Raw genomic sequence first — 16,333 nt, forward strand, 5'->3', positions numbered from 1 at the left:
GGAGTTGGGTTGGTATTGTTCTTGTATCACTGGGTTGGGTCCTAGTTCCCCATGTGACACATGCTTCCATTCAAGCTCTTGCTTGTAGAAAGCACGAGGGAGGAGTAATCGAGACCACACCACGCATATGATCAATCATCCTATCCCTCATAGGTAGAGCTAAGCATTGAGTCGAGTCGGATCGGATTGGGTCCAACTCAACTCGATCCGAAATTTCCATGGCCTGACCCGAACTTGATCCGATCCGGGACCAAGTCCGGGTCATCGGACTCGATCCGATCCGGTGCACTGCCGGCCTGATCCGATCTGATCCGAGTCCAACTAGGTCAAGGAAACCGAGTCGAATTGGATTGGGTATGGTTTGGATCGGTCCTGATTTTTTATTTTTTATTTTTGAAATTTTTTTAAAAAATAAAAAAATTCCAAGGCAGGCAGACCACCAGGGCGAAGAATGTGAGGCCTGGCATCAAACCGTATTTCTTCAACCAGAAGATCGCGCAGAAGCTCCCTGAGAAGAAGATCCCCTCCACACAGGCGAAGGTGATCAGCTACTTGGCAAAAGATTCCGAGCCGTCGATCCACCTTAACGCCCAATCGGCCTTCTTTGCAACGCAAGGGATGGTCTCGATTGCACGGAAGAGGCGAGCCTTTTCGGTGGAGTCGTTGATGTAGGACTCCAGAAGGAGGTTGTACATCTCGAAGTGGATGTCCTCGATGGCGATCTGGAAGCCATAGAAAGTGCGGGCCTCTGAGTGGCCGGATCGAGATGGGTGGATGCGGGCTGTGCAACGCTCGTTCAAGTAAAGAAAGAGAAAGAAAATATTAGGATTCGGGTGAGGGTAGCTGTTGCCGGGTAGGTAAAAAGTTTTATATATATATATATATATATATATATATATATAGAGAGAGAGAGAGAGAGAGAGAGAGAGAGAGAGAGAGAGAGAGAGTAATGGTCTCCTGCACACAGTACCACAGGAGAACTTTTGCACACCAAATTACCACCGGTCATGCCAATTTAAATAAGTGTGTTGTAAGTGAGCCTCACAATAATGTTTTCCTGTGATCCATTTTGACAATTCAGTCCATGATAGCAATTGAACCGTAGGGTGCAAAAAATATGGCTGATTTGTGATTTACTAGGCCACAAAATAGAAAACAGTAAGAGAGGAAAAGCCTACCTTTGAATTTTTACAGGGCTCCCCACGATGTTTATGTGAAATCCATTCCATCCATTAATTGCTCCGTAGAGGTTAATTCATGGAGACCAAACATTAGACTCATACCTGATTTATGTTGATCACACTAAGTGAAGTGATTTTGATAGTGGGTGTTCTTTACACGGTTTCCACTCATGTGGCCCACTAGAATTATAAATGTGGTTGATGTTGGATCAATACCCCTAAATTATCATATTGACCCATTATGGTTGGAGTGGATTTTACATACATGTCAAGGTGGGCCCACCTCCAGTTGACCCAATATTAGTTGGGACGTTATCCTATGTTGTGGATTAGATGCCGTGACGGCCATCAGTCACTTAATAGCTGGTTGGTGCTAGTTGGCCCAACAATGATGTATGTGTTTAATCCAAGCCGTCCATCTACTTTCCAGCTGAATGTATGGCATGTTCCAAAAAAATGAGTCAGATCCAAATATCAAGTGGACCATGCCACAAGAAAAATTGCTGGAAAGCCCACCATTAAAAATTCTTTGGGCCAAAGTAAGCTTTGGGTCAAGCTAATATTTGTGTTTTTCCTTCATCCAAGTCTCTATGACCTAATCAATAGGTTGGATGCCAGATAAACTATACCTAAATTTTTTTAATGATGGGCGTTTAATCCATTTAATCACCACTATTTTCATGTGGTGTGGTCCACTTTAAATTTGGATCTTATGCATTTTTGGGATCTTACCATAAATTGAGCTAGAAAAATGGATGGACAACTTGGATTAAATATATACATCATTGTTTGGCCCACTCGCACCAACCAGTAGCAAGGTTGTTAGTTACTTACAGGGTCGACGCATCCCGACCACTACTGAGTCGGCTATGGGTTGGCCCACCTTGATGTTTATTTGAGTCCGCTCCATCCATAATGTTTGTGATAATAATTTAGGCATAGGTATAAAATATCGGCCACATTTATAATATTAGTGGGCCACATGAGCAAAAACAGTGTAGGGGATGCCAACTATCCAAATGGTTTCACTTGGCATGACCAATATGAATCACAAATCTACCTAATTTTTAACATATACTATTAAATTTCTATCACAGACCTAATGATTGGGGTGGATTTCATGAATGCATCATGGTGGGGCCTAATCTCAGCCTATCCTTTTTACTCGTGTTTGTTGGTGCGTAAAATATCTCATGCGGTATGGTGTGCAGGAGACTGGGACTATATATATATATATATATATATATATATATATATATATATATATATATATATATATATATATAAATATATATATATATATATATATATCGATCAAATTGGATCGGATCAGTTCGGATCGGATCGGTCCGGATTGACCACTGATCCGAACTCGATCCGATGTGTGTGTGTGTGTGTGTGTGTGTGTGTGTGTGTGTATCCGACCAAATTGGATCGAATTAGTTCGGATCGGATCGGTCCGAATTGACCACTGATCCGAACTCGATCCGATGTATGGTCAGATCTGACTGGGCCAACTCGATTTGACCTGATCTTGGCCTTCGGTTCAGATTAGATTGAGTCGGATTCTGTCCAACTTTACTCCTAGGTCAACCTTTTTTTCTCTGATCACACTCTCATGGATGTATAACATTAGACCACTTCCTCCGTGAATATATCTTAAGGGGAAACGGTAGAGTATAGCAAAGAGGCTTTCTTATTCGAAGAGAACCTAACATAAGATCGTGCTCCCAAGCAATCTTCAATAAGGTTAGCTGTTTGATAGTGACATTTTGTATGAGCCTAATCTAGCTTGAACAACATATTTAGATTTCAAGCCTATGCCCAACCCTAAAGGGTTGAGCTTAGGGGTGTACATCAAGTTGAACCAAGTTGAGCTGGCCTCGGCTTGACTCGGCTCGGCCACTAGTTGACCTCAGCTTAAACTCGGCTCGGCTCGGTCCTCGAGCCTGACTGGCCAGCTCGGCTCGATCCTCGAGCTTGACTGGCCAGCTCGGCACAGTTTGGTCAGCAACTTGGGCTAGTTCGGGCCAAGTTCGAGCCGAGTTTGCCAGTGCGGCATTTCCACAAACACCTCGAATGCATCTTCAAAATCCCACTACCTGTAAAAAAAAAAAAAAGGAGCAAAAGTTTTTCAGGTATTTTATCAAATACCTTCCAAGCAACATAAAAATCCAGAAAAAATGGGTTTTTGTTTCATATACATACCTTCCTTACCACTAGCCACACTTTGTTGAATCATTTCATCAAACACTTGGTGAGCAACATCAATATCAAAGTAACCGAGTCACCGAACTGGTTCGATTCAAGCTGGATTCGATCTAAGTTGAGTCAAGCTGGGGCCAGCTCGAACTCATTTTCAAGCTCAAAAAATTAGCTCGACTAAGCTCGAACTCAACTTCGAACCGGGTCGAATCGAGCTTTTTCTAGTTGAGTCGAGCAAGCTAACCGAGCTAGCTCGGTTCATGTATACCCCTAGTTGAGCTATCCAAACCACTACTGAAAAATTCATACCATAATCATTTTATGGATAATGGTGGTTGTATGATTTTGCCCACTAAAACTCTACTATTTTTTACAAAGACCCAATCCACTTGGTGATAGGAATATTTTCTCATTTTCTTTTTGGCACATACACTCACGCCCCCACACACTCACACCACAGGGGGATTTCACCGCAATGGTGATAGGAACATAGCGTAGGAACATAGCGGCGCAAATATTATTCTCGGTAACTTGAAAGTCTTGGGATATTTTCAAATTTTGACATTTTCTCGTAATGTTTTTGGAAAAATGTTGCTGAAAGTAAAATATTAAAATATGTAATTATAAGTCAATAAATAATTCAAAATGTTTAATAAATAGGTACTTAATGATTTATTTTCCTTTTAAATTATTTTTGCATTAGGCTAGCAAAACAATCATTATAAAAAAAAAATGTTAAATTAAGAATATATGAGATCATAAAAACCTTGCAATATCTTCATACGTTACATTTCCACAAAAACATTCCAGAATTTTGAAGTCTTGGTGGCATTTATTACGTTGGACCGGAGATGTTTGAGGGCCCACGGCTCAATGGTAACTGGTCATGTTTCAACGTTGATGTCTGGAGCTCAAGCCTCCATTTACCTATCAAAAATTGAAGAAGCGTAAATAATTAAGTTTTCTTGTTTTGCTCATGTATAACATTATTGGAAGATCCAAGCCGTGAAAGTGCTGGACCATATGATGAAGATCGACTGACGTGAAAATTGGAACATTCCATCCCCCCAGGTGAGACCTTACACATGTTGAGTCAGACCATCAGCTGTGAGTTGATCTCAATGTTTTAGCCTGTTTGATGAATGGACCATATTCATTTTGGTCTCAGTTGATCTTTATGATGCAATGTACGTTTTGCACGGCTAGGATTTTATATATAAGTCACATGTCAGCAAACAATAAAAAATGTTGCATGTGAAGCAAACATATATGGTTGTATATGATCATTTCTCGGTGAAAACGCTCGGGAAAAAATGAATTGATGGAAAAAGACCAAAAGAAAGTGACCGTCAGTTAGGTGGTTAGACTTGACCACATTCATGGAAAATTGTCATTCCATGTGTGCCCTGTACTTGGAAGTGTCATGTCCCTGAAAGTAACACTATCGTACAATCTGACCGTCCACTTCACGACTCAAAAGATCAACCATCCATGGTCACCAATCGTCCAAATCTAAAACGCGTGTATACTTTTCAAACACGGATGTGGATTGTCTGTGCCCCGTGTAGGGGTGCACAGTGGTCGATTCCGTCCGATTCTGGGGTGAAACAATAACCAAATCTTTCCTAACGGTTCTAGGGAAATTGGAACCGGAATAAGACAGTTTACACTGTCAAACCGAACCGGAACCTGACTGTAAAAACCGGTTCGGATCCAAATGGTTCCAGTTTTGTTCTACGGTTCTGGACAAGCGAGCGAGAGAGAACCAGTGAGCGAGAGAGACAGAACCAACGAGCAAGAGAGAGAGAGAGAGAGAGAGAGAGACAGAGAACCGAGTGAGAAAACCAGCAAGCGGGAGAGAGAGAGACCGTGGCTGCCAGCTGGGTGAGGTGGAGCGTTGGGCAGTGGATGGCTGGTGGCTGTCTCGTGAGAGAGAGATGAGAATGGAACGGGGGACAACAGGGGCAGCGTGAAAAGAATCAAGAGATTAGTTTTATTTTTTAATAATTAATATTTATTACTTGGGATGGTCTGGTTTCAAGTTCAATTCCAAGTTCAGTTCCATGGTTCAGTTCACGGTTCAATTCAGTTATACATAACTCCAAACTAAGAATCGGACCAAACTAATTAGTTTTTTAATTTCCAGAACCAAAACCAGAACCAATGCACCTTAGAACTGGAGTCGATTCCGGTCAGTTTACCAGTTCTACCGGTTCCATGTGCACCCATAGCCCAGTGCATGGGAAGTTCCTATAGTTGGAAGCTGTGTGCGGCCCACAGAGATTCCCCGGATAAATCTGCTCGGTCCATCTGTTTTGAAACACCACAGTAAGGCAGGAACATAAAATTCAAGCAGATCCAAAACTCATGTTGCCATCCAAACTGTTCATAGGGTTATTACCAGTCAGATAAATTATAGGCACAAATATCATCCTGATAGGAAACTTTTGTGGCACAGAAAGTTTCCAATTGTTGCCGTTCAATCCCATTATTTCTTGTGGTATGTCTACCATAAATTTTGGATCAACATGGATTTTATATTCCCGTCCTATTGTGGTCTTGTAAATCTGATGGATGGAGTGGATTTGTCACGGGCATCTCTGTAGGCCCCACACAGCTTCCCACTACAGCACTGGCAATATGCCTCATCATGGGGATCAGGTATCATGTTAGTCCTCGTAGAGCGCCAATCGTCTCCAAGTGATCCCTGATTGCTTGATCAGAGCCGTTAAAATAAGCGTCCCTACTATCGATGGTGAACACTTCCAACATATTTCGAATTCGAAGTTCCTACTCATCCAATTTGTAACGTCTATCTGCTCGTTTTTTTCTTAACCGTTTATCCACGGGGCCACTAATCAAAGAGGTAGGATCTACCAAATTTGGAAAATTCTCATGTATACCAACATCCAACACGGGATCAATTGGATAAACGGTTTGGATTATCTAATCAGGAGGCCCATTACTTGCACAGCCTTACAAGGACGTTCATAAATGCCTCGTGTACCATGGATGGCAACTTCGTAATTATCGCAAAGAAAAGGAGGCAATCGGAGCCGTCTGTGACTAGAAAACATTGACTGTCAGAAAAGGGGCAGTGAGATTTTCCAATTGCATGCAGAAGACGGAACACGCTACACGCACGAGGAAATGTAGACCCTCTAACCGTGCTTCCATGGACCACGAAAAACCATCCACACGCACATTTGCAATCGTCACACGTGCCAACATGTCCTGTGATTTGAAGATCTAGTCCGTCCATGTTGTTGTCCCACAGTGGATATGACCTTCGCAAAAAAAAAGAGGTGGACCTCCTTAACTTTTTGAACTTTCCAGGATCAAAGTACACATGGTCCCACCTGATGAAAGCAGGGACCTGATCATAACTCCAGGCCATCTTTACATGCGTCCCACCACACCAAAGGGCTAAAAAGTCCTACTAAAGTGCCACTCACGCACGTGCCCCACGTGCAAAGTCGCATGTGGTGGAGAGTATGTGTGGGGGACTACCAAAACCCGGCTATCGTTGACCACCATATTTCCATGCACGCATATGTACATTCAAAACCTTGGAATTGAATACTTCAAAACTCCCAACTCGCTTCACTATAATAATAGGATAAACAGCTGATGATGTTTGAAAATCTACAGCTGATGATATTTGAAAATCTACAGAACTTCTCTATTTTCCCACACCCAAAGGATTAAAAGTCAGAAGGTCTTTCGTCAGCTCATTTCCTGGAATTGGCTAAGGGACACAAGACTTCCAAGCCATTTATTTTGTCTGATTTCGTACTTGAAGGTGCATCAGACCCATCTTCCCCGTTGGGCCCACCATATTTCCCTTTATAAGTAGTTGGCTGGGTCAGAAGCAATTGAGTAGGAAGAAATCTTCAGTTGGAATTTGTTGGGTTTGTGCCTTTGAGAGACTGGTGCGAGTTGTGTTTTTGGATTTTTAGGTGAGTGGCCTTTGTTGATCATTGGGTTCTTTCTTTTTTTCATGATATTTTTGAAATTGGTATAACCAAACACACCCTAAGTTTTGTATGTCTTTTTATTTAAAACTCTTGTTGGGTTTTCTTTTGTTGTTTTGATTTGGGTTTAGGTTGATATATGTTGGATGTGGTTTGAAAGGGGGTTTCTTTGCAACTCGGTTTTTTTTTTTTTTTTTTAAGGAATTTTGTAGTCAACTGTTCAATTTCTTCTTCTTCTTCCTTTTTTTTTCCCTCATTTTCTTGTGATTTTATGTAAATCATGAGATGGGTTTTTGCTGTATGTAGTTTAGATGTGAAATTGTTAGGTTCCCTCATTTGATTCGAAGGTTTCTTAGTCGGATTGTTGTACTTTTAGATATGAAATCTGTTGTTGAATGAATTGGGGTTTTTGGATTGGATTTCCAACCAGTTGGATATCTCATTAATCCCTTTCATTTCCAATTGTATTAGGCACTTGGTTTTTCCGTCAATTTCGTGCAATCCGTTCAGAATTTGGGGTTCTTTTGTTTCATTTTGAAAACCCATTTTCCTATTTTTGCTGCAATTGAAAACTATGATGATCAACGCAAGATAGATTGTTATCTGACCTCCCAAATAGGTAATTGATGAGAAAGTTGGATTACATCGTGTTTGGGTGATGCGATTGTCCTGATATAACCCCTTAATCCGGAATAATCAATCATGTATTTGGATTTTTGTAGTGTTTAAATGGCCAAACAGATCAGATTGCTACTTTCTGCGATCACAGGTGTTCTAGCCAGACTAGAAATGGTTTCTGTCCAAAATGCACCCTTTGGAAAAGGAACCAAACTGATCCTGTATTGACAACCAAATGCAATGGTTTATCCGTCATTGTAAAAAAAAATAAAAAAATGCAGTTGATTATAGCTGTGAATTCTCTTTTACCAAATTCCCTTTCTTGATTAGTCATTGAAACTCAAGCTCACAAATTCATGGTCTTTTTTTTTTCCCCGCAGAGTGTTCGCGAACAACTAAAGCCTGCTGTTAGTTTCTTAAATGGGTTTATCTCTTTCTTTACTTTTGGCGCCATGGACACTAATATTGAAAAACAAGATGTTGCGCCGTTCTGTGTATGACGTTGAAACTGTTATAGTGAGATCCCTCAGTTTCAATATGAAGGAAGCAGAAACGACCTTGAGATCAGTTAGTTTCAAGCGAAGAGATTCAGAAACTACGTCAACGCCCACCGGGCCGGCTAAAATGGTCATCAAAGAATCGTTAAGCTTTAAGAACTGGGAGCCAGAAGAAATCAACCTTGAAACTAGTGTTTCATTTAAGAAAGGAGTTGAAGAAAATGATAAGTCGGAACCAATTACGCTCAAAAGTGTAGAAAATGATGATGGTGTGGTCCGTAAATTGAAGCCTGCAATTTGTCTCCCCGAATTAGCTCCACCAAGGCCCGGAAGTGCATCACCAAGGCTTGCAATTACTTCGCCAAGGCTTGTACTTACTTCACCAAGGCCCAAGATTGAGCTTGACGCAGCAGCAGTTACACTACAAAAAGTCTACAAGAGTTACCGGACTCGAAGATCTCTGGCAGATTGTGCCGTCGTGGTTGAGGAGCTCTGGTTTGTCCCTCAAACTCAGTTCTCTTGGTTGTCATTTGATCTCAATTTGTCATATGCTAATTTAGAGCCTTTGAATATATCGGTATCGTGATTTAGTGGAAATGTTTCTTTCTGATATAGGTGGAAGGCATTAGATTTTGCGGCTCTCAAGCGGAGCTCTGTGTCCTTTTTTGACATTGAAAAGCCAGAGACTGCTGTCTCGCGTTGGTCACGGGCACGAACAAGGGCTGCCAAGGTACTTAGAATCTACCTGAATCATTACAAAGAGATTTTTCAGAATGACCAAGATTAAATGTTATTACAGTCAAGAATTTGAGATTCTCATATGCTGTTTGGTTAATTCCAATATTAGGTTCTTCGCAATTCATTCTGTTTCAATTCAATAATCCTATGTCTTCCAATTTTGCAGGTTGGGAAGGGTTTGTCTAAGGATGAGAAGGCTCAAAAGCTAGCATTGCAACACTGGCTCGAAGCTGTAAGCTTTCATCCTTTGCTATAATTCCAAAGTAATTAATATTACAGAAAGAGCACCCTTGAATGTGCACGTGTATGTTGAATTTAGGGCATCAGCGATATTCTGACAACCATCTGCTGTCTGTTCGGTCTGGCCTACCTGATGAGTTTGCCTGCCTGATTTTTGGGTGGGTCATATACTCACTGGTATCTGCCTGATTTACCACTCAGATATCCACCACACATGCCATATTCATAAGCACATACAACCGGGTATAGAAGTGTGTGGGCTTATCAAAGCCAATTAATATTAATGTCGATATTGTCTTTGCGATCATAGTCGTCATTGCAATAACCATTGTCTATTCTTTAGTATTTCACAAAAAGTCTTAATTGGTGGGAAGTCTCTTTCACCGTGATGTAACATATTGAATATATTAATCAATATATGAAAAGTCGGTTTTAGAGTAATCATATCATGTTACTAGTTATCTCAATACAAAAAGAGAGCTGCATGACATGTAAGATATGCATACTCACTTGTTCTCATTTGTGTTTTACAGATTGACCCACGCCATCGTTATGGACACAATCTGCATTTCTATTATGATGTCTGGTTTGACAGTTCAAGTTCCCAGCCCTTTTTCTACTGGTAAATACACCTTCCGACCACTTATCTTTCTTCTCAGACAGATTTATCTAGTAATGAAGCTAACCTGCCTTTCTCTTCTTTGTTCTTGTGAAAATGTAGGCTGGATGTAGGAGATGGCAAAGAAGTAAATCTCCCACGGTGTTCCCGGAACGATCTTCAGCGCCAGTGCATTAAATATCTTGGACCGGTTAGTCTTAATCATTGGCTAATTTGCATTTATGCCTTCCAAGCTGTTTGTAACATGTATATACATTTTACGTACATCAAACATACAGTTTGGGTATATGCCAGTACGTGTACGTGTCTAACTCATGTCTCCTCAACTGTCTACTCTTTGCAGAAAGAGAGGGAGAAATATGAAGTCATTGTAGAGGACGGGAAGCTCGTCTACAAACAAAAGGGGGAGCCTGTGAACACTGTCGAAGGTTCTAAGTGGATATTTGTTCTTAGCACAACCAGAACATTATACGTGGGACAGGTGCATATCACGCCTATGGCGTTTTTTAGATTGCAATATGAAAGGAGACGGACTTTTTTTTTTCTAACTCTCAGATGGTTTTGTTTTTTATCACATATGCAGAAGAAGAAAGGTAATTTTCAACACTCGAGCTTTCTCTCTGGAGGAGCCACGACAGCAGCTGGAAGATTGGTTGCTGAAAATGGCATTCTCAAGGTATATAGTTTGAATATTGCAAAAGTCGTAGGCTCCCACTATAATGCCAGTATGTCATTATTTGTTTTGGTTGAAATTATTATTGTTTTGAGGGTGGTGATATTTTGGTCATGGGTTCGACCCATGCTTGCCCATTGAAAGAGAATGAGCTTCTTTTTTCATCAGTTGAATAATATTTCTATTTATTCATCTTCTTCAGGCTATATGGCCATACAGCGGTCACTACCTTCCCACAGAAGAGAATTTCAATGAGTTTCTTAGCTTCCTTACGGAGCACGATGTCGACCTCACCAATGTAAAGGTAACTTTCTTGATTTCTCCTTTCTTCATTTCATTCAAATATTCGAAAATACAAACTCTTCCATGGAGGGAAATGAACCATCATGGAACAGCTGGAGCAATCTTACCAATGCACTCGGTCAAGGTTGGGAGGTGATGGAAAATGGACCCCATTTGATCTAAAATTACAGCATGTGGGGCTCACTTCCTGTTGTTGCATGGTGATAAGATTTTCCCCAGTCCGAATCGTTTACCATTGTGAGCACATTAGCTGACGTTTCACCATTTGCTCTCTCTCCAGAGGTGTGCAGTGGACGATGACAGCAGCTACTCAGTCAAGGCTACTGAGGAGGCAGCCAAGCATCCCACCATCGCCGAGGTGGTAGACCTAGCTGTGGCCAAGAAGGTGGACGAGTCCGCCTCCAAGGCCACCAAGGAAGATGCTGCCAAAGACAATTACATGCCGCACACGGAAGTGCCGGCATTCCACCTCGCAAAACCTCTGTCATGCAAGTGGAGTACTGGAGCAGGGCCCCGTATCGGCTGCGTTAGGGACTACCCCTCAGAGCTACAATCCAGGGCACTAGAGCAAGTAAATCTTTCGCCCAGGGTCACACCCACACCCATTGGGGCCTCAGGCCCAATCCCGTCCCCACGGCCTAGTCCGAAAGTCAGGCTCTCCCCAAGGCTTGCATACATGGGCATCCCAAGCCCTAGGGTTTCCCTTACCCTGCCCAAGGGCAAATAAATGTATGTTCCTCCTATGTCAATTTACTCATTGGCAAAAGGGTGGGCCATGGCTTCTGGTTTGATTTGATTGACCGCAGGTTCAACACTTCTTGATACCCATGATCATGGCTTCATTTTCACTGATTTTTTTAATTTAATTTTTTTCGGGGCCTTGTTTTTAACTCCTTTAATTGTTGGAAATAATTTTTTCCCATTTAATTATTTTTTAATTTTATTCTTTTTGAGGTAGGGGGGAAGAACTAAGTACAGTTCATGTAATTCATCCATTTTTGTAAGTTGAATCATGTAATGTGAAGAAATTCCATCAAAGAAAAGATGCAATTGTTTGATGAATGTGTATGTTTGCCATTTAAAAAGCTGAAAGTTACAATGGAAGGAGAAACATTCACACACAGCTCCTCTTTCCTGCCAATATGTCACTTGTATAGAACATCCGAGCCGTGCCTAAAATGGGCCACACCATGAAGATCACCTGGTGCAAAAATTTTAAAAAAATAAAAGTAATAATCAGTCTCTTCCACTCATAGATGGTCTTTCCTGTCAATCTACCACAGTTGAAATCAATGGTGGGAGATGGTTTATCTCAACATATTGCTGCTGGCTGCCTAATGACTGAGCTGGCCTGATTTTCATGGAAGATGATCTTCGTGTTTTGACCCATCTTTTGCAAGACTTTAACGTTAGAATGGAATGAGAATCACTTTCCCATGAATTTCATTCAAATAGGCTTTGCAACCATTTATAGCTTAGATGGCCATGGGTCCTCTTGCCCCCGGTTACAATTGGATGATCAGAACTGTTGAATTGGAATGGAACTGTTCCAGATGAGTTGTGATAAAAGATTCATGTTTGAACAAGCAATCCAAACCGTTGATCAATGGCATTCAAATTGGTCATTTGAAATCACAAAAATTCAGTCCAATTCCTCTATCAATGTTAAAATTCAGTCTCAGTTTTTAGACCATGGCCAATTCATGGGATTTGCAGCAAATGGGAAGTCACCAATCATCTATCCATGGTTGGCTTGTGGGCCCCACAGACAACACATGAAAAACATGTTGGGGACCCAAAAAAAAACAGGAAAAAAAGAAGATTTTGCAACCCCTTCAATCCCACTGAGTCCGCACTCAGGGCGTTCTCTTCTTATTTCCGATTTGTTGGGCCCATAGCAACTTGTGTGAAATCACTCTGTTCATCAGCTTATGTAACATGAGCTCAAGAATCAGGCCAATCCAAACCGTTGAGAACATTGAGGATGAGTGACATTTGTCACAAGCATCGCGCAAGCAAGACAGGTCTGTTTGTTTTGGGCAATGTCAATACGGCACACCTGATGAACGGTGTGGATCCTTCACACGACACCATGTTCCCACGTGTACGAAGCCTTCGTGTTAGAGTATGGTATGCCTTTGCTTTACTGTATTCCGAGCAGTGTATCCCGCCAAAACACAAGTGCTCCACAAGTACTGGCCTTGCAAACATATGTGCAACATCCAGGCCGTTCATCATGGAGCCCATCATAGATAAATTAATAAATAAATAACCCAACGGCCATCTTAAGTACATTTCTCTCGGTCCATTTCAAGGATATCATACATTCGCCGAGGGACGGCTGTGATGATGGTCTTTGATCTCCAACAAGTGTGACAGGTAGTCACGTTGTCGGCGGTTGCTCTTCGTTGGGAAATTGAAACGAACGTTCGTCGTTGAAATACGCGAAAGGTTTGGTCACTGCTCATTTTTGACTTCGATAGCATTATTCGGTCGATACAAACGTGGAGAAAAGACGAATGACGGGGGCGTTCCAATTAATCGCCTGACCCGCCGATTTATTTGGAAAGTTTCATTTCAAAAGGTTTATAAAGTGCTATTGTGGGAGCATGTGATGTCTGCATCAGATATTCTCTGTCCATCGCGTTATTCCGTTCATCGTCACTGTGGAGGGCCAAAATCAGGCCAATCTAAGAGTTGGATGGACCACACCATAGGGAATAATGTTAAATTATGCCTAGAACATTTAGATTACTTGGTGTGGTTCAGTCAAGTTTTGAAATGGCCTGATTTTTTTATGCGTCCCTCATTCTTGTAGGATGTGTATGATGAACGGCTTTGATTACATACACAACATGGTAGGCCTCACAAGCATTCAGGAAAGTTTTAATGGTTTGTAGTCCTCTCCCATTTGTCCCCTCATGTATGGCCCACCTGAGTTTCCGTTGAGGATTATTTTTGGTCACATGGCCTAACATTGAAGGGAAACCATTTTTGGTCAAATGGCCTAACATTGAAGGGAAACCCCATTCACATTGCAGATCTGATGCACACATCACGTGAGCCCTAGAACATGTGCAACTACAAGATTTTATTTTATTTTTTAAATTTTTTTAAATTTAATTTAATTTAATTTAATTTCGTGATTAAAACATGGGATCATAGCCCAACGCTCTTCTAGTAGTATTTTTGAGACTACATGCCACCTTTTTTAATATTTGGACTCCTGAATACCAGGGCTGTCAACAGGCTGGGCGTGTCTTGGGCCCGGATTTTGAACTGTTCGGCCTGGGCCTGATAGATGGCCGGCCCTATTCAAATTTTGATTTTTCTTAGCCTGAACCCAGCCCATTGGAAGGCCTATTGTTTTTTTATTTTTTTGTCCAATTTACTCTCCTTTCTTATTACATTAAAGGAAAACAAATCTTAAAAATATATATTTTTTTTAAAAAAAAAAAAAACAACAACAACTAACCCTTCAACTTCTCCTTTGCCCTTTTCCTTCGTCCCACCTAGTCCTTAGCCAGGTCAAGGGGGCAGACTAATTGTATGTGTAAAATTCACTATGTATCCACTAGATCTACAACTCAAAGTGGGCCACATCAAGGTAAATAGTAGGAATATATATGGTGCCAACCATAGTTGTGTGTGGGTCGTCATGGTGTGCATCTTTCATCAAACTCATTATTTAAGTATAACTGGCGGGAATAAAGAAAAAATGTAACAAAAAAATTTACCGTAATTCAAAACTTAGGTGGGGCCACATCACATGAAGAGCAATTTTACATTGTTTCAATTGGTGTTGCCCATCAGAATTGTTTATCATGCTGATCTTTTATATGTATTGATCAAATAAAGGTTCCTACCAGATGGACAAAGTGGATTTCCATATATAATATGTTGTGCACCAATAAAGCTCGAGTTTTTTTACTTTGGGTGTTGTAGATGATTCCTCTCCCCCTTAGCTTGCATCTACACATGCAGTCTAATTACATAATTACGATCAATCCTCCTCTGCCCCAAAACGGAAGTGAAAAACTTTGAAGGGCTTATTTGGCACCTTTATTAACAAAAGCTTAATTGCTTTTTCTTTTTTAAAAAAAAAAAAAAAAGAAAAAGAAAAAAAGAAGCTCCTTTGAAAAATAAATAAATAAATAGTTCGCTAAAACTTTAATTTTAAAGCTTATTTTTTAAGGCATCTTTTAAATTAATTTTTAGACAAGTTTGTCCGTAAACATGTTAACTAATTTCCATCTTACTCTTCCCTATTCTCTTTACAATTTCTCTAAGGTGGACCCACCGTGATTAGCAACCCATATTGAAGGTGGGGCTCCACATGATAAATGGTCCACATCAATGTGGGCTCACATAATGCACAGTCACATCAAAGTGTCCCCACATGATGGATGATGCACATCAAAGGTGGGACCCACATGATGAACAGTGGCCTTCGAAGGTGGGACCACATAAAAGAAGGTTGACATCAAAGGTGGACGCACATGATGAACAACCCATATTGAAGGTTGGGCCCCACAAGATGCATGGTCCACATTGTAGGTGGGACCAACACGATAAATGGTGAACATCAAAGGTGGGTCCCACATGATGGATGACTCACAAAATGTAGCCCTGCATGATAGACTATCTACATCGGATGAGCCCCACATAATGGACAGCCCATGGCGAAGGTGGGATCCACAGGATGGATGGTAGACATCAACCGTGGGGCTGCATGATGAACGATCCATATTGAAGGTGCCCCCCACAAGATGAACGGTCCACATCAAGGTGAACCCACATAATGCACGGTTCACATCAAAGGTGGGCCGCATATGATGGATGATCCACATCAAAGTGTGGACCATCCACGTTAAGTGGGCCTCACTTGATGGAAGGTCCACATCAAAGGTGGGACCCACATAGTGGATGGTGGATATTAAAAGTGAGCCACGCGATAGACGGTTAGCATCAAAGTTGGCCCCACATGATGAACGATCCGTATTAAAAGGGGGCCACATAATTAATGGTCCACATCAAGGTGGCCCACATAATGGATGGAGTGGGGCCACACATGATGGATGGCCCACATCAAAGTGTGGCCGCTTGTGATGGAAAGCCCACATTCAAGTGGACCCCACCTAATAGACGGTCCACATCCAACGTCTTGCATAATGGACAACCAATATCCAAAGTGGCCTAACATGATGGATGATTCACATAGAAGGTGCGTCCCACACAATGGATGGCAAACATCAAAAGTGGGCCCCACATGATGAAGAACCTAA

General features: G+C 41.4%; 1 protein-coding gene across 1 annotated transcript; it reads left to right on the forward strand.

The window, feature by feature from the left end:
- Positions 1–7,055: 7,055 nt before the first annotated feature.
- LOC131218259 (IQ domain-containing protein IQM1-like) lies at positions 7,056–12,110 on the forward strand. The gene is made up of 10 exons (XM_058212937.1): positions 7,056–7,345; positions 8,359–8,970; positions 9,091–9,205; positions 9,380–9,445; positions 9,987–10,075; positions 10,175–10,262; positions 10,416–10,553; positions 10,656–10,748; positions 10,948–11,049; positions 11,329–12,110. Exons 2-10 carry the CDS (start codon positions 8,399–8,401, stop codon positions 11,773–11,775), a joined length of 1,710 nt encoding a protein of 569 aa, XP_058068920.1. The 5' UTR covers positions 7,056–7,345; positions 8,359–8,398; the 3' UTR covers positions 11,776–12,110.
- The last annotated feature ends 4,223 nt before the right edge of the window (positions 12,111–16,333 follow it).

Source organism: Magnolia sinica, chromosome 1, assembly GCF_029962835.1.
Source record: "Magnolia sinica isolate HGM2019 chromosome 1, MsV1, whole genome shotgun sequence".
Taxonomy (NCBI): Eukaryota; Viridiplantae; Streptophyta; class Magnoliopsida; order Magnoliales; family Magnoliaceae; genus Magnolia; species Magnolia sinica.